Here is a 17,323-nt window from a genome sequence, read left to right on the forward strand (position 1 = left end):
AAGCTCAGCCCTGAGAATAAAACCAGCTTTGTAGGTTGTTCCTGGTGCAATTTCACTATTCAACTGAAAGCCATGAAGTTTGTAAGGAATTTAAGGGAAGTGGTACTTCCTTGTAGAATTTATTACCATTTGTTATGTAGATTTTTGTGAAACGTCTGGTTTAGGCTTGGTGTGCTCTCCTGGGAGACAAAGAGGCAGAATACAGGGACTGGGCTGGCAGCTGAGTCTCGTGCCCCTGCCCTGCTGCTGCAGCTGCAAACCCCTTTGCTCAGCTGGGCTCAGGCTGCTCTGGGTCCAGCTGGGGAGAGCCGGGCTGGGGCAGAGCTGGAACCAAGCACTGGAGACACTTCCCACTTTTATGAGATGTCAGACACCTCCATGAGCCAGCTGTGACTGGAATGGTGAGGTGTCCCTGTCCTGCAGAGAACACTCTGTTCCCTTCACCCCTGCTGTCAGGAGGGTGAAGCTCACCTGCCGTGCCTCTACCACCCTTCCCCTGCCCCAGTGCTGCTGGGGAGGGTTTTGGGGCTGTTCCTTGTCTGCTGCTGTTGGCCTGGGCTGGCAGCCAGCTGGGGCTGAAGTCATGAGGACAGGGTGAGCTGCCTGGGACCTGCTGCCCATCCCAGGGACCTGTTGGTGAGAGTGTGAGAGGAGATGCCAGGTTCTTGCTCTCAGCATTCCCCATGTTCTAAGAAATGTGCTCGGGTTTTTCACTGTTTTATCCTTTGGAGGCCTTTGCCAAGGATGGCACTGCATACAGTGAGCACTGATTCAGGAGGGGAGGGTGTCAGGTCCTTGTTTCCCACTCAGTTGTGATATGGGATCAAGGGGCATCACTTTACAAGAGCTCTCCTGTGGGAAAGGAGGCTGTGCTTGTGTGTTTGTGGTGCCCAGAGATGGAAATAGTCCTTTCAGAAGACAGGAAAAGTCTGGGACAGCTTGTAAGGGCTGGATTCCTCTGTCTTTACAGATGTTTTTGCTGTCATGTGCCCTGTTGGCAATCTGGTGGGTCCAGGGGCTCACTGAGCTCAGACTCTGCCTGGGTGGGGTGGCTCTGTACAGAGCAGTGTGTTTGGGGGCTGTTAGTCCTTCTTCCTTCAAATGAGAACCAGCTGGGGGAGAAAGGGCTGAGGCAGAGTGTGGGCATGTGAAGGAGGTACTCCCTGAATCTGGATGCAGTGAATTTTGATCACAGAATTCTGTTGAGTGTGGCAGAGTCAGCTGTGCTGGTGGCACCTCAGCTGTCAAATCATCCCCCAGTTCTTCTGTCGTGCTGCTGGTGGTCATCAGCAGCTGGCCCCACCATTTCCAGCCCTGCCAAGGGGCTGGAGGGACCCTGGGCACGCTCTGCCCCCCAGCTCTGCAGCAGAGCACCCTGTGCTGGGGGAGCCTGCTGTGCAGAAGGATCCTGGACCCCCCTCTCCCCGGGCACCCCGCACTGGGCACCGTGCCCAGAACAGCGTGTTCTGCTATGAGGTTTAACCACAGGATTGTGCTTCCTCTTGAACTTTTGCAGAGGTACTTCAGTAAGGCCAGTCCCCGTGGCTTGTGATGGGTTCCTGGGAAAGCTCCTAAGGGCCACAGCCAGCTGGGGACAGGTGAGCTCACATCCCCAGTCAGCTCAGCCCCACAGGGCCCACCAAAGGCCCTGGCTGCCCTCGTGTCAGGGTGAGTGCCCTGTGTTCTCCTCCTTGCAACCCCTGCCATCAACCTCTGGCCAGCCCTGCACTACCCCCACTGCCAGCAGGGAAGCTAAAGGCAACTTTTAAATCAACTTTTTATTGTTGCAAGAATGATAATTAAACAGGCTGGTGCTTCCTCCCACCCGAGTCTCTGTGGAGTTGTGTTCTTGGCACAGACCAACAGCTGTGCCCACCTGCACCATGAGTGGTGGTACAAACTCCAGGCAGCAGCACAACAGGGCACCCAGGGGCTCCAGCAGTGAAGGGAGAGTTCAGCTTCCATTGTAGCTTTTTGGGAATGGAAATTCTGCAGCCTCAGAGGTCAGAAGTAGCTTTGGTCCCATCCCAAGGCTCTGCTCCATGGTATAGCACAGCTGTGGCACAGGCCGTGCCACATCCCTTCAGCCAAGAGCGCTGGAGAAGGGGGTAAGCTGAGACAGTCTTTAAGGCTCCTTCCAACACAAACTCTTCCAGGGTTCTGTGATCTACCAGGCCACGGCCTCGCATCCACTGTCAGGACACCCTGTCCTCTCCCTGCCACCACCCTGCTCTGCTCACTGGGAATTGCTTCCCACCCACCTGGTGACAAGAGACAGTGACAGGATTTTACAGCAATACTGATGTACACAAGCCCTACACACTAAAGCCAAAGCCTGACTCTGTGAGGTTTATTGCAGGGTTTATTAGGCAGAGCTTCCTCCCAGCGATCAGTCATAGGAGAGGACAGTTGGGCTTTCAATTCCCTCTGAGTGTGGGCACATAGACAGCTGCCCAGCAAGTGGCCCAGCCCGGCGGGGGCTGACAGGGCCCTCTGGTCACTCGGTGTCCGCGTCGCTGTCGGGGCCCAGCGTGTCCAGGGGCTGCACACGCAGGGAGTCGTAGTTGGGCGGGGGCGTGCCAGGCTCGGGGGGCAGCGCCTGGGCCCTGGGCACGGCCCCCACGGCCTCGTGCTGGAAGCCCAGGTTGGTGTGAGCCTCCACCATCTCCGACACCGTTGGCGGTGCGTCCGGGTAGCGCGCCCGCGCCCGCCGCTGCTTCAGGCCTTTGCACCAGCTGATCAGGTTGATGATGGTGATCCACAGCGAGTCGATGATGATCTCCCCAAACTCAATGAGGCACAGCACCGAGCCCCCCATCCAGAACCCAAACTGGCCTCCCAGGCTCGACAGCAGCCAAACGATCTGTGAGAGGAGAGCGGAGTGAGCCCCCGGATGTGCCCCACCCCGATCTATCACCCGTGTGCCAGTGCTGATGTGGGCAATGCCCCTGCACCTGGGACCTGCCTGCTGGGGCCCCTCCTGTGCTGGTGTTCCCCTGCAGGGCTGGGACAGGGACGGGAGGTGGAGTGGGGGAAGGAATTGAGGGCTCTGAGCCACCAGGCAGAGATGGCTTCATCCACTTCATTTCAGCAGGGGTGCCAAAAAGCAGCCTCGAGGGTCGTGACAGACTGTCCCCCGGGGCACTGAGCCCTGCCCGTCCCAGCTGGCTGGCTCCTGTGCCTGCCCTGCCAGAAGGGCTGGGATGGGCACTCACCGTGGTGGCAGCTGACTCTGAGATGGTGCGGTAGTTGTACTCCTGGAAGTAAATGTTCAGCTTGATGATCCCATTCCTGTAAAGAACAAAACCCACCTCAGTGAGGAGCTGGCTGTCAGTGTCCTGCACCTCTGCTCCGGCCTGACCGTGGGACGGAGAGACACCAAGACATCAGTATGGGGTGACAAATGTTAAGACATTGGAACTGTCCTTAAGGCTGATTTTACTTTGCTGCATGTTTGAGTTTGACTGGCCCAGTTTGCAGCTATGGAGGGCAGAGGACATGCATGAAGTGCCTTTTGGATCTGCTTTTTGTGTGTCCAAACCCCGCTGCAAACCCCGTCCTCGCTGCGCATTGGCGCCCGTGTGCGCTGGCCCAGCGCCAGGGCTCGTGTCAGGCTGATGTTAACAGGCTCAGCAGAGAAGATAAAGTGGTTGTTCCTTTCACTCACCTGTCCAGAGTCACATTTGTTGACATATCCCTTTCATAAGACAGAATATGGAAAATCCAGTCCTAGGAAAACAAAATCTGTTCAGAAAGAGTAGAGACATCCTGTGCTCCGGAAGAGCACGAGCCCAGCGGGCGCTGTGCCCTGTGCCAGGCAGCCCTGGCACCCTGTTCAGCTGGAGGGGGAGGCTGTGGGGCTGAGCAGGGCAGCTCTGCCTCAGCAGGGCAGTGGGTGCTCCTTCCCTGTCCTGTGTGGGCATGGGGTATGGAAGGTGGACTCAGCCTTGGCTGACAGTGGCACTGAACCCCGGCAGGGAGGAGCCACTCTGGGGGTCCCTCCCTGCCTCATGCCCTGGTGCTGCTGCTGGTCTGTGTGTGGAAAACATGGACTTCAGCTCTGACAACAGCCAGTGTCCATGTGCCTGGGAAAGGAGCCACCAATGTGTGTCACAAGCCAAGGAATGGGGTTACCTCAGAGGCTTCTGATGGCCAGTCCGCCATGGAGATGGTCATTTTGTACTGCGTGTCACTGGAGCGAAGAGGGAGAGCATTAGTGTGGAGATTTCCCCTCCCCTGAAGTCTCTGGAACTTCACTTCTCACACAGCAAACCAGCCCTGCAGGGTCTGCTGCCCTTTTAGGAAAGTCAGGACTGATGGGAGCCAAAGTGAAGGATCCCTCTACCTCCACAGCAACCAGATCAACCTCAGGTACTCACTTGCATGTTTCTTTGCAGGAGTCAATGCAGATCTGACGCTGTTTTATGCTGGATCTCAGTGAGGAATAGCAATATGCTGTTTGGTGAAAACAAAATGAAAGTATTTCTTTAGATAAGGACCCAGTTACTGAGGTATATCAGTTTCATTTATCAAAATAAATATTAGGTATGACCATTCAGCACAGATTTGCCATCTTCCCTTTCAACTTTCCTTTCCTTGAGAAAGTTGAGCAAAACATTCAGGCAATTTACTAATAAATTAAAAATAAACTGTCAGTTTCTGAAGACAGTTCTTATAGAACCAGCTTGCCCAGGATTGGTATTTTTGGCACAGCCCTGGCCTCTGCCAGCACAGAGCTGTGCTACCCCAGGGGAGCACTGGACCCTCCATTGCCCCTGCCAGGGCTCCCAAAGTTTTTGGGTGCAGAGGCCTGGAGTGATACCCTGTGTTCTCTCTCTTTGGTGCCCAAGGGCTCCCCCAGCCCACAGCCAGACCAAATGTGGCCCCTTCTCCCCAGCACTGGCCCAGGTGGCCACATCCCACAGGGAGCAGCCGTGCAGGAGCTGCAGGGACAGCAGCAGGTCCCAGAAACCCCCCAGCTCTTACCCCAGCCTGGGTTATCCTCGTTATTGCAGTAATTCACCCCTTGAGGCAAAGGGAACATGTAGTGCCCACAGCCACAGATCTCCACCATGTGGTTCTGGAAGCAGGAGCGCAGGCAGGCCTGGGGAGGGAAGGGGGATGCTCAGAGCTGGGCTGAGCCCTGGGGAGCTCCGTGCTGCTGGCATGGCAGCGGCCCCCAGAGCCCCCTGCCCCCAGGAACCCCCTCTCCTGCACTGGACAGGTGATCTTGGGGCTGCAGGCAGAGAGGGAAGAAGGTGCAGAGGAAGTGGGAGCTGCCAGAGCCTGTCCCTGCCCAGAACCCCTGCCAGCCTTGCTGGGCACTGGAGCTCCTAAGGCCACTCGTGAGACCTCGTGGGCAATGGGGGGAGCTCAGCACCCGCTCCCACTCACACAAGAGCTCCCACTCACACCGCTCATTTCTCAATTATTTTAGGGCTTCACAGAAGTAACACTCAAGCTTCCAAAAGGGAATACTAATGTTCTCTTCCACTACAGAGGCTGTGCTCTCCAGGCTTTACACAACACTGACAAAGAGCTGGTTTTTCACTTTAAGGCCATGAATTTCCAAATCCTTCAACATAAAGAGCAGACATATGAATGATCTCAGTGTAGGTGCTGCTCTTCTGGGGAGGACTGTGGCTGCAGCTCCAGCTGCAGCACTGCCATTAGCTTGGTGAGGCGTGAAGTTCATCACCTGAGACTGCAGTGGGATCCTGCATGAGGCAGCACAAAGCAATAGCAAAGTCTGTGAGAAGATAATTAAATTTAACAGTTGTGGGTAGGACAAGCAGAGAATTTCTGTGTGGTAGGAAAGGTCCACAGAGTGCAGAGCAGCCAGGCAGTGATGGAAGAGCCTGGTTTTGCTGAGAGGGCTCTGAAGTGGCGTTCCATGGGCACCGAACTCCGTCAGCGTTTGCACTTCCAGAGAATAATGCAATCCTCCCAAGTGTTTGCTTAAACCTTATACAAGCATCTTCAAAAGCTGGCTAAAGTGGCTCAGTTGTTATTATTATTATATAAAGGTCGAACTACAAAACCACTGCCAGCCCAAAGCCCTCCTGATCTCCAGGTGCATCTCTGAATCACCCCAGATGGTTTTGGGTGTTTCCCTTACTATCACATCGCACCCTCAAGAGCTGCTTCTCTCTCCAGCACAGCCTGTTACAAATTAACCTCTGCTTAATGTTGGCCCTCTAATATTCTACCAACGCAAGGGTTACTGACACTCAAGTTCCTCACCCAATTTTCAGTGATGAAGAAGCAAAGGGCTATTTCCCTTCCTGTACAAACCAGCTGCATTTTCAGGGTGAAAAATTACTTAATTAAAGAGAAAAAAGTTAAAGATCGCAGGAGTGTTCAGAGGGAGACTCTCTCCTTTGTACTCATCTCCTGTCAGGGGTAAATATCACCTGTGTACACAAAATACAGGTTCCTGAGAAGTGTCACTTTGTCTCAGCAGAATTTTCCCAGAGCCTCAGTGACTGTTCCTACAGAACCATGTGGGGCTTAGATCAGATATGAGGAAAAAATTTTCATGGAAAGGGTTGTAAAGCATTTGAACAGGCTGCCCAGGGCAGTGGTGAAGTCACATTCCCTGGAAGTGTTCAAAAACCATGTGATTTGGCACTTGAGGACATGGTTTATCAGTGCTGGTGCTGTGTTGATACTTGAATTTGATTATCTTGAAAGATTTTATGATTCCTCAGTACCGTGCAGGATAGGCAAAGATCTAAGTGCTTTGATGGTTTTTCCTACAGAGTGTTTGATTCACAGGGTGTTTTACCTGTATGGAGTAGGAGGTGTTGTACTGGCTGTAGAGGTTTTGGACGGGGACGTCGGAGCCGTTGACGGTGCAGTCGCTGTAGGGATAACCCATCCGCTCCAGCTCATCCTGGAAAGAAACCCAAACACCAGACCGTGCTTATCACTTCTCCACAGGTGCCTGTGCCCATTTTCCAGAGGCTCTGTAATTCTGTGCTCCCCACTGGCTTTGCTAAAGCTGAGGTCAGCGGTGGCAGAGCTGAGGAGGCTGCAGCCCCTTCCCTGGGTGGATCCAGGCAGGCGAGGCTGCTCAGGGGCTGGCAAAGCACCTTCTGACATGCTGCAGAAAGGGACCACCATGACCTGAGCCCAGAATCCCGGCCTCAATCAAGCACTTTGCCAGGACAGTTACATAAAATCCTCCATAAAGCGCTCCAGCCCCTGACAGGTGTGTACCTTGTCTCCTTTGGTTTGAGCCAGTTCAGCCAAGACTTAAAGCAAACTTGGTTCTGGTCCCATCAGATAACATTATTCTCAGACAATCTGCTCCCGAGGAATGCCACACATACCACCAGCACTCCAATGGAGGTTTCTGTCCCAGCCATGGCGTAGATGCCCTGATCCTTGAGGAAGGGGAAGCTCTTCTGCTGGTGCAGCATGAGCCTGGCCCCAGCAGCAGAGGACAGGTAGGGAATGTAGTCCTGCTGGCTGATGTCCAGAATCAGCTTCAGCCCTGGGACACCAGACAAAACACTCACAACAGGAATTGTATGGGAAGGTGAGGCTTAGGGAAGGAAGGGAGTCTATTTTCTTCTCCCTGTTCCTTGGGAAGAGCCAGGGTCTGGCTGCCACGGCAGCCTGACCTGGGGAGGAACACTTCTGGTGGTGAATGCCCAGAACTGCAATAGCTGGGAACAGTCAGGTGTTGCCTCAGATATTTCAAATATCCAGAGGATGCCCTTCTGCTACATGTCTGTAGTCACTTTTTTCTGTGTGGCACATTTTCCTTTTGGGGTTCATCCCTTTCTGGAAAGCCTCTGTTCCCTCTTGCAGTGCTCCAGTGACAAAGGAATCATAATTCTGTCCTGAGGGACAGAAATGGGCACCAAGAGACAGAGCCCTCAGGTCTGCCCCTCCAGCCCCCTCCTCCACAGAGTGCTCCCTTACCGAACTCGGCCCCGGGGTTGGAAGAATTCAGAGCCTCTTCATCCATGCCCCAGTTGAAGATGTAGCAGTTACCATGGTCTGGGTGGTAGATTTGGGTGAAGTTCCTGGAGGAATCATACACAGAAAACTGACTCTCGAGAGGACTAAAGGGTGTGACATAAAGCAGAAGGTGGGCCCAGCTCAGCAGGTGGGAAGTGCTGTTAGAGCTGAGAATCAGCAGCAATCTCATTAGCAGCTGATATATACCTTAAAAAGAGAAAGGAACCCGCGTGCTCTTCCTTCCTGCAGGGACGGAAAGGAGCAGGGAGCTCGTGTGCACCTACTTGTAGTTGCAGGGTTCAGCCCCGTAGAGACAGGCCAGGATCATGTCCTCTGCCTGGTAGCCCATCCTGATCCTCTCGTGCAGCGGGACCTTGGAGAGGATGGAGGTGGACTGCAGGATGTACCACTCGGTCACCGCCTGCGCCGCGCTGCTGAAGTTCCTGTAGGTGCAGTTCTCAGGGCCCTGGTGGCTGCACTGGGGACACAGAGCAGGCAGCCTGAGCCTGGGGGGACAGCGGGGCCCTGGGGGACCCCTCCCCATGCGCTCGCCCGGATGCCAGCCCTGCCTGCAGCTCCAGGGACTGAGAGGTTCAGGCTGATGGGGTCACAGGCCAGCTGTCACTGAGCTGGCTGTCACTCTGAGCTGGCTGTCACTCTGAGCTGGCTGTCACACTCAGCTGGCTGTCATTACAGGGTCCTTCCCCACGGACATTTCCCTGCTGGGCAGGTTATACATTATCTCCAGGGTGACCCCACAAGTTAACAGAAAATGTCAATTTTGGACCAATTTTTTAAGGCTGGAGTTTCCCCAGCCTCCGAGGTCTGCCCAGGCAGGGTCCTTGGAGCCTCCACGGTAGCAGGGGTGAGGGGTTCCAGGACCACCTTGTGCCTCTGCACTGCAGACTGCAGCAGGAAAGGGATGGGGCAGCAGCCTCAGCCTCTCCCTGGCATTTTGGGTGCCTGACCCAAGGAAGGGGTGGAGGTGCCTGGGAGCCTGCAGGGACCACCCCTGCCCTGGCTAAGTCCTGGGCTCAGCCTGCACCAGGGTCTGGGCACAGGCAGTCCCCAGACCTGGCACAGTCAGAGCAGAGCCCCAGGCCAGAGTGGCCATGAGGCTGGTGAGGGCTGGTGGGGAGGAGACACAGATCTCCCTGCTGCATCCTTGCTGAGGCACCCGTGCCTCATCTCTGCCCGCTGCCCTGTGGGACCCCTCTCATCTTACCAGCTTCACTGCCAGCTTGTACTTCTTCTCTTCAGACGTGGTGTTGGCCGGGGCAGGTGTAGCAGTGGTTTGGTTCCCCTCAGTGGTTTCGTTGTCCATGGTTTCATTGCCCCCATAGAGCTGGTGGCCCCCAGCAGGGTCACTGCTCACATTGGCTCTGCTGTCCATGGCAGTTTCGTTGTCCACAGCAGTCTGGCTGGTCTCAAAGATGTCCAGGATGATGGGATTGTCTTTGTCGTGCTCGTCGATCAGGACCAGGGGGATCTGGTTCCAGAGCTCCAGGTCGAGTCCCAGGGACTCATTGTCACTGCTGTTGCCTGGCGTGGGCTGCAGGATTCTCTCCAGGGCTGCCTCAATGAGCTTGTCCAGCTCCTTCAGCAGGGGCTTCACCTCTGAGTACCTGTGGGACAGGGAGTGGGAGCAGCAGTGCCATGGTGTGGGGACATGCTCCCCTGCCACGCCGCTGGCTTGGACCCTTCTGGGCACCTCAGAGTGCTGCCTAAATTCACTGGAGGGCAAGGGGAGCTTCCATGCAGAGCACAGCCAGCTCAGACACTGGTGTCCCAACAGGCTGCAGCTGGGCAGAAGGGCAGTGGGAGGATAAACAGGGAGTGCTGCAGGGCTGAACACACCAGTGCTGGGCCACATTGGTTCTAGTTCAGTAATTCACTACAGTTTACACAAAACATCTCTAGCAAGAGGAGGAAAAACTACCCCTAAGCAATTCTTGTGTTGGCTGACAGCGTCTTGCCTTGGGCTACACTATTGCATGGATTTAAAATGATAGATTTAAAGCAACTCTAATGAAAATCAGTGACTCCTTTGAAATCACAATTCACTTCTGTCTCTGTGGTTCCTGGCAGATAGGACTGTGGGACCAGCTCTCAGTGACTGGAGTATGAGCAATGAGAAGAATGCTCACAGCAAGGAAGGGGAAGGAAAGAAATTGTGGGGAAAGATGGAAAGGCTGATTCTGGCTGGGAAAGGTGAGACGGATTTGTTCTTTTACGAGCTGAGGAAAGTTTGCAGGGAGGTAAAAACCTTCATTAGATTGACTGATATGGTGCAGAAAGTTTGTTAGGAAGAAACTTTTCCCCATGAGGGTGGGCAGGCCCTGGCACAGGTGCCCAGAGAAGCTGTGGCTGTCCCTGCATCCCTAGAAATGTTCCAGGCCAGGTTGGACAGGGCTTGGAGCACCTCGGGATTGTGGAAGGTGTCCCTGCCCAGGGCAGGGGGTGAAATGAGATGAACTTAAAGGTCCCTTCCCAACCCAAACTGTTCTGGGATTCTGTGAAGCCCAGGAGAACTTGCAGGCAGATGGCCTCCTCCTCTGGCCCTGAGCCATTCACCTTCATATTGTTCTTTATTTGTTTTTAGGAACACCTGGTGACTCCACTGGTGCTCCTAACGTGATGTCTCAGACAGGAGCAGGTTCTCAGTACCTCACACTGGCAGTGTTTCTGAGGGGTTAGGGCACACATGGGGAAACTGGGAGAAGAAAAACTTACTTGAAGGGGTTGGCATTGCAGATGGTGACTGCGGGGAACTTCATGGTCTTGAAGCCAATGGAGAGAGAAGAGGTGACATTGTAGGAGAGGTAGGTGTTGATGAGGATCCCCCACTGCCAGAACACCAGGGATGCAAAGAGCAGCGTTAGGAAGAACCAGATTAATTTCTTCTTTGGCCCCTCCTTGATGATGCGCTTGGGGCCGTGGGTGTTGGTGTTGTCGCAGTACCAGACCAGCAGCTCTTTGTAGGTGTAACCAGGGCCCTTCTGCAGGCGATGCAGCGCCCGCACCAGGTACTTCTTCAGGTTCATGCTGCTGCCTGCAAGCAGGAGAAAAGACATCAAACCAGCTCCAGGAGGAGCAGGGGCTGTGCCACACCAGGTGCCCCGGCACAGTCAGCACAGCTGGAGTGGGACAGTCACTGCGATGGCACGGCCGTGGTTTGTAACCCAGGAAAAACTCAGATGTTCTGCAGGGTCATGCCATGGCAGCAGCATGGCACCCAGCCTCCTGGGAGGACAGGAGAGCTGTGGGATTGGCAGCTCCAAAGGTGGCGAATGCTTTGTCACATTTTGGGTTCTTGCTGGCCCCACCAGAGCTGAGTGACTGCGACCTGCGGGACGTGGCCGTGCCTGCTGACTCCCGAGCCTGGCCAGGGTCTGCAGTGTGGCAATGCCCGCCCAGGTGCTGCTCAGGGAGTGGGAATGCTGTGTGCACTCTGATACAGCTGGAACGCTGTCCCAGCCTCAGCCAACACTAGATGGACCAAGCAGTACACGCAGGAGCTGGCTTGGGGAGAGCTCAGGCTCCCAGCGTTCAGGGTTCAACCCCACATGGAGCCTGAGACAATTTTTCTTTAAAGTAAGAAGTATTAGAGCGCATCCAGCTTTCAGAGGGACAGAAGAAAAGGAGCTGGAAGCAACAGCACCTTTCCCAGGATCAGGAATGCTTTCCAGGGCTGCTGCCTGCTGGAGGAAGGAAACCAGATTGGTTTTCTCCACCAAATTCCTTTGTCTGTCAGATATTATCAGCACGGCCCCCCCACTCCTCTGCTCTGGTGAGGGATGCTGCATACTTGGCATTCATTTTGTGAGTAAATAGAACATTTTGTGCTGCTATTTTAAGGTTAGAATCTGTGTTACTAAATCTTAACATCCCGAGGCAGGATTTCAAAAAGAACCTGAGGCAGCCACTCAGAACATTTGTCAGATTTAAGCTGCAGGAGAGCAGAGTTAAAGATTAATGCTGGGAATAGGCCCCATTCTGGGAGGAAGAGTGCCGGAATAATGCAGCAATAGTTCACCAAGGAGCAGCACTCGGCAGGGCAGGAATGACAGTGACACAGCATTACTGGCAGGTGAGCAAAGAAGGCAGCAAAGATGTGCATGGGCCCTGGGGAGTGAAAGGAGGTGGGTTCTTCATACTTTTCAAAAATAAAACAGGTGATAATGATTCCTTGATCTGCTGGCCAGATCTGCAAGTTCTCCTGAGTAGCACACAGAGAGTTTGATAGCAGTATAAACCCAACATATTTTGAAGTCTCGCTCCATGACACAAAGAGAGGTGATGGTTTTCACTGCATGCCTGTTACCTGTGATGTTAGATGTAGGTGATCCTCTGTGGGAGAGGACTTTGGGAAGAACAAACCCCAGCTGCTTCCTCTAAGATCTGAGGGCAGGCTGTACTTCTATAGATAAATGTTTTGTTCTCCAAGGAACTCGTGTCCTGGGACTTGTACCCCCTGGACTCCCAACCTCATCATCTCATCCTCCATGACCTTGTGCCACGGAGGCTCCTCCTGCCGTTGCCTGGGGGTGGTTTGCTCCTGGAGGGAGCACCCCTTACACCAGAGCCTGGCTGGGTTTTGGGCAGATGCCAGCAGAGAGGGGGCAGTGACCTCTGTGCCGAGGTGCCCAGGCTGTGGGGGATGTGAGCCCTGGGGCCGTGCTGCCCCAGCCCTGCCTGGGCACAGCAAGGTCAGCCTTGGCTTTACAGAACCCAGTCCTCAGAGCTCCTTTACATCTGGGGAGCCCAGCGAGGCAGACCAGGAAATATTTTCTGCCTTTTAAGAAATTCAATAACAGATTTAGATTAAATTGCAGTTTCCAGCCCCTGCCCAGAGTAGGGCAGAATCCTGCCTGGCTGCTGCTGGCCAGCTGCGTGCCTCAGCTGTCCCTGCTGTCACCAACCACTGGCTCCTGCCACAGGAAGACCCCACTTGTGTGCTGGTCTCTGTGGGTCACTCATCAACCTGCCAGTTCTGGGAGAAGTAATTCCTTTTTATATGGGATAAAAGAAATGGCAAGAAGCAAAGGCTGCATTTGAATATGGATGACTTTTTTGCAATGTATATTCTCATGTTAACGGTTTTCTTCCTACCTTTATTTACAGTGTTTCCAAACAGGCTCCTTCCTTGCTAACAGCTGGAAGCTGCCCCAGGTGAGCCCCAAGGCCCTGTTTTGGGGGCTCCTCCCTGGCACGGTGCTCAGAGCTCAGCCAGAGCTGCTCAGGGAAGGGTTGGTGCCAGGTTTGGTGCCAGCCTGGGGTGGGTCCTGCTCTGCCCCATCAGCGGGCTGCACCTGAGCAGAGAGGTGATAAATGAGGGGTGTAAGGACCCACTCTCCAGCCGTGCACTGACAACTGCGTCCCCTTCCCAGAGCCGCTGTGGAGGGAGGAAGAGGAGCAGTGATGGAGTGGGAGCTGAGCAGGGCTGGGGGCACCGAGGGGTCACCCCCTTGATAGACAGCAGCCCTGAACCCTTCGCAGGCGGCTCTGGGAAGCCAGCAATGCTTTACATCCCTGCTCTGCTCCGGGCTGCTCTGGTCACAGCAGGGTCATCTGAACTGACCCCAGGGCTGTGAGACCCCATGTGTGACCACAGGGTGCCAGGGCCCCTCTCCTGGCAGCACCTGCATCCCTGTGATGACCAAAGCCATCCTAAGAGAAACCTGCTCCTGGTTCCAGTGGGGTTTCTCTGTGCTGTGGACGTGTCCTCCCTGTCTCCAACAGCTGATCCAGCCCTGCCTCATCCCAGCATCACCCTGGGTGAAACTCCTCCACCTCACAGTGACATCAGACTCCCACATTACGAAATGATCCTGTTGACTCTGCTGAATCTCCTCTGGGGTTTTCCTAGGGCAATTGACACTTGAAGGAAATAAAGTCATGAGCAAAACTTGCCCCACTCCTGGAAGCTCCAGGGTCAGATATGGGCAGCAAAACCACGCTGACACTACCGGCCCAGATGACACCGTGATTGCTCAGCACTTTCTCTCCTGGGACACACCAGTCACTCCTCTCTGATGACCAGCTGCTCATCTGCCATCTCCCCTGAACCCTGAGGGACAAGCCTAGTTTTCCTAAATGAGACATCTCTACTCTAGTGGTATTTCTGCAAATTAGAGGAATTTCTTTTATTACCTCACAGGTTTACAGGTTGGCAGTTTGAAAAGTGGAGCAGCCACGTGTCAGTGAGCAATGAAAGCCTGTCTCAAGGTGGGGTCAGAGCTCCCAGCAGATGCCCTGTGCTGCTGGTGCTGTGCAGGGACAGTGGCCAGGGCACACAGTGCCAGCTTCACCGCCCACGGCTCCAGCCCACGCAGGCGCCTCCGGGTCTCCAGCCCAACGGGCAGGCGTGCAGCACTCAGGAGTATTTACAGTCTGGAGCTCAGATAGCACTGCCCTGCCTCTGTGCTGTGTGCCAGGCACTCTGCTCCGGCTGCCCTGCCGAGCCCTGAGCTCCCCTCTGCTCTGCAGCCGGGCTGGGACTGCTGAGGCTGGAGAAGGGAAGGCTCCAGGCAGAGCTCAGAGCCCTTCCAGGGCCTGAAGGGGCTCCAGAAGGGCTGGAGATAGACTGGGGACAAGGCCTGGAGTGACAAGGGGGAATAGCTTCCCACTGCCAGAGGGCAGGGATGGATGGGATATTGGAAAGAAATCCTTCCCTGGGAGGGTGGGGAGGCCCTGGCACAGGGTGCCCAGGGCTTGGAGCTGCCTGAGGTAGTGGAAGGTGTCCTACCCAGGGCAGGGGGTGAAATGAGGTAGATTTGGAGGTCCCTTCCAGCTCAACCCAATCCATGATCCCGTGGTTCCCATGATGTCCCTCTCTCTCGGGACAATCACAAGCCGTGCTCCTCATGTGCCAGGAAGGTCACATTGCTGAGTTCACTTCGCTGCTTGGGCAAGGAGCGATGGGAATCCTGGACAGTAAGGGGAGCAAACCCCCAACACCAGCAACTGCATCCCCTGGGATGCTGCAGGCACATTCTGCCTCCCTGGGAGCACCATCCTGGGGGAGATGGCACATTTCCAATACCAAACCCAACATTGAATGACTCCACCAAGACGCGGTTTGCTCCCATTCTCTTTTATCAGAGAGATTAAAGGAAACCCCTGTGTAAATAAAGACTAATCCGAATTACTACCCCTTGCTGCACGCCGGGTACACCCCAAATCCCTGCCCAGCACGAAAACCTGCCCCGCTGCTGCAAAACCAGGCAGAGACCGGGTGACCTCAGGTGTGTAGCAGTGTAAAAGACACCACGGCCAGTCCCGTCGAGCCGGTCCCTTCGGCCTGAGACGCTGCCGGGGGATGCCCGAGGGCGCTGAGAGATGCCCGGGCATCCCCGGGCAGCGTCTCGGGGGAAGGGACAGGCCAGCACCCGCCCCGCACACCCTCTCCCGGCCCCCCCGGTGCTCCGTACCTGCCGCCCGTGCGGCTCCGGCAGCGCTCCCCGCCGACACCGGCACCGGCCCCGCCGCCTGCCCGGCCCGCCCCGGCCCGCCCCGGCGGCACGGCTGGGCCCGCCCTCCTGTGCCGGCAGCGCTCCCAGGCTGGTCCCGGTTCCTTGGAACACTGCTTTGATCTCCTCCGAGCACATCCCCGGGAACGGCGCCTGATTCTGCTGCTCCTACTCCCGTGGCGTCAAACGCAGCCTGGGATCAGTGGCACAAACCTCAGAGTGACAGAATTACTTGGTTGGGAAGGGATCTTAGAAACACAGAATCCTGGCATGGCTTGGGTGGAAGAGACCTTAAAGCCCACCCAGTGCCACCCCTGCCATGGCAGGGACACCTCCCACTGTCCCAGGCTGCTCCCAGCCCCATGCAGCCTGGCCTTGGGCACTGCCAGGGATCCAGGGGCAGCCACAGCTGCTCTGGGCACCTGTGCCAGGGCCTGCCCACCCTCCCAGGGAAGGATTTCTTTCCAACATTCCATCTAACCCTGCCCTCTGGCAGTGGGAAGCCACTGCCCCTTGTCCCCTTTGTCACCTCACTGCTTTACCTTCCCTGGTGCCAACTGTCCCTGCTGCCAGGTTTTTGACATGGGTAAATAAATGCAGGTGAGGTGCATTAGTGTTTTGAAACAGTTTTATAAGCTGTTTTAGAAAGGTCCTATAATCTTTTTTCTATTTTAAAATAATAATAAAATCTCATAACCTTGGCAGAGGCTGCCTAGGACAGTAGTGGAATCACGAACCCTGAAGGGATTTAAAAGCCATGTGGATGTGGCACTTGGGGACAAGGGTTAATGGTGGCTTTGGCAGTGCTGGGGAAATGGTTGGACTCGATGATCTTGAAGGGCTTTTCCAACCTGAATGATCCTTTGGTTCTATGTTAATTTATTTTTTTCTGTAAAAAGCCTCCCTTCACAGCTGCTTGCTCCCCTGCGTGCTGCTGGGCACCCTCTGGCCGGAGTTTGAACACCCCGAGCCTGTCAAGTGTGGACTAGGCAGGATGTTGGTTTTCGAACAGAAGGGGCAGAGCTCAGTGCTGCCAATGGACTGATCTGGACCTTGTCAATCTCTTTCCAGGAGAAATGAGCACTGTTTCTGTAAAATGACAGAATGAACTAAACATGGAAGCAGCTTTTCTGTTTGTTTCAGGGCTGGAGGGCAGCAGCTCAGAGGGGCCGGGGCCCTCCCGGCCCAGCTGTCCTCGGCAATTTTCACGGTGATTAGCATGTGCTTTGTGATTTCATGACTTAATCTCAATATTATGTGTCTTGCACGCTGACTCCTGTTGATCCCATAATTAATCCCTCGGGGGGCTGGAGAGACATGCCCCCCATTTTCTGCATTCTCCTAGCCCAGGGCCAGCCCGGTGTGTGCCATGGGCTGGGATCCCTCAGCCCAGCACTGCTGTACAAACACATTTGGGGGTAAAATCCTGAGCCTCTCAAGCGAAGTGGGAGACTGGGAGACGTCAGCTCCTCACAACAGAACAGTGAACATGCACAAACCTCCTTGGAACCACAAATCACTGCCGAGGACAGAGCATTGTACAGGGGAGTGATTGCCTCTTGCTAGGAGAGGTAATGGCAGATTCTTGTTCAATCAGGACTTGGTCAGACTTTCCCAAATGTCCCCGTGTTCTGGTATTTGGGAACAAAAGGGATTTTTATTTTTAACTGGCACAAGTAGCTCATGCCATTATGTCAGGAGTGGAATGCGGGATTGTGTTTGAGAAGTATCTCCAAGGGAAGCTGGAATGAACAGGTTGGATGGACCAGGACCTGCCGGGTTCCTCTGTCCTGTCACAGTAATTGCCCTGCTGTGGCCACTGCTCTGCCAGAGAACAATGTCAGTTACCAGCTCTGGCAGCTCCAGCCCTGGAAATAGAG

At 54.8% G+C, this 17,323-nt stretch overlaps 1 protein-coding gene across 1 annotated transcript; it reads right to left on the minus strand.

Annotated features, from left to right (window-relative positions):
* Positions 1-2,344: 2,344 nt before the first annotated feature.
* On the minus strand, positions 2,345-15,464 carry SCNN1B (sodium channel epithelial 1 subunit beta). Its single transcript, XM_030229931.1, has 13 exons — positions 15,405-15,464; positions 10,705-11,023; positions 9,197-9,596; positions 8,256-8,449; positions 7,933-8,036; positions 7,335-7,498; positions 6,788-6,895; positions 4,987-5,104; positions 4,380-4,455; positions 4,135-4,192; positions 3,668-3,729; positions 3,216-3,291; positions 2,345-2,863 (listed from the first exon to the last, which is right to left on the minus strand). The coding sequence occupies exons 2-13, from the start codon at positions 11,013-11,015 to the stop codon at positions 2,498-2,500; spliced, it is 2,037 nt and encodes a 678-aa protein (XP_030085791.1). The 5' UTR covers positions 11,016-11,023; positions 15,405-15,464; the 3' UTR covers positions 2,345-2,497.
* Between the last annotated feature and the right edge of the window lie 1,859 nt (positions 15,465-17,323).

Source organism: Serinus canaria, chromosome 14, assembly GCF_022539315.1.
Source record: "Serinus canaria isolate serCan28SL12 chromosome 14, serCan2020, whole genome shotgun sequence".
NCBI classification, from domain to species: Eukaryota; Metazoa; Chordata; class Aves; order Passeriformes; family Fringillidae; genus Serinus; species Serinus canaria.

Excerpts from the sequence above, each read along its gene's own strand:
- SCNN1B (XM_030229931.1), bottom strand. The coding sequence starts at position 11,015 with ATGAACCTGAAGAAGTACCTGGTGCGGGCGCTGCATCGCCTGCAGAAG. Across the intron at positions 9,597-10,704 it reads TGCAATGCCAACCCCTTCAA|GTACTCAGAGGTGAAGCCCC; the intron begins GTAAGTTTTTCT and ends CCTGTCCCACAG. Across the intron at positions 8,450-9,196 it reads ACAAGCTGGCAGTGAAGCTG|TGCAGCCACCAGGGCCCTGA; the intron begins GTAAGATGAGAG and ends CTGTGTCCCCAG.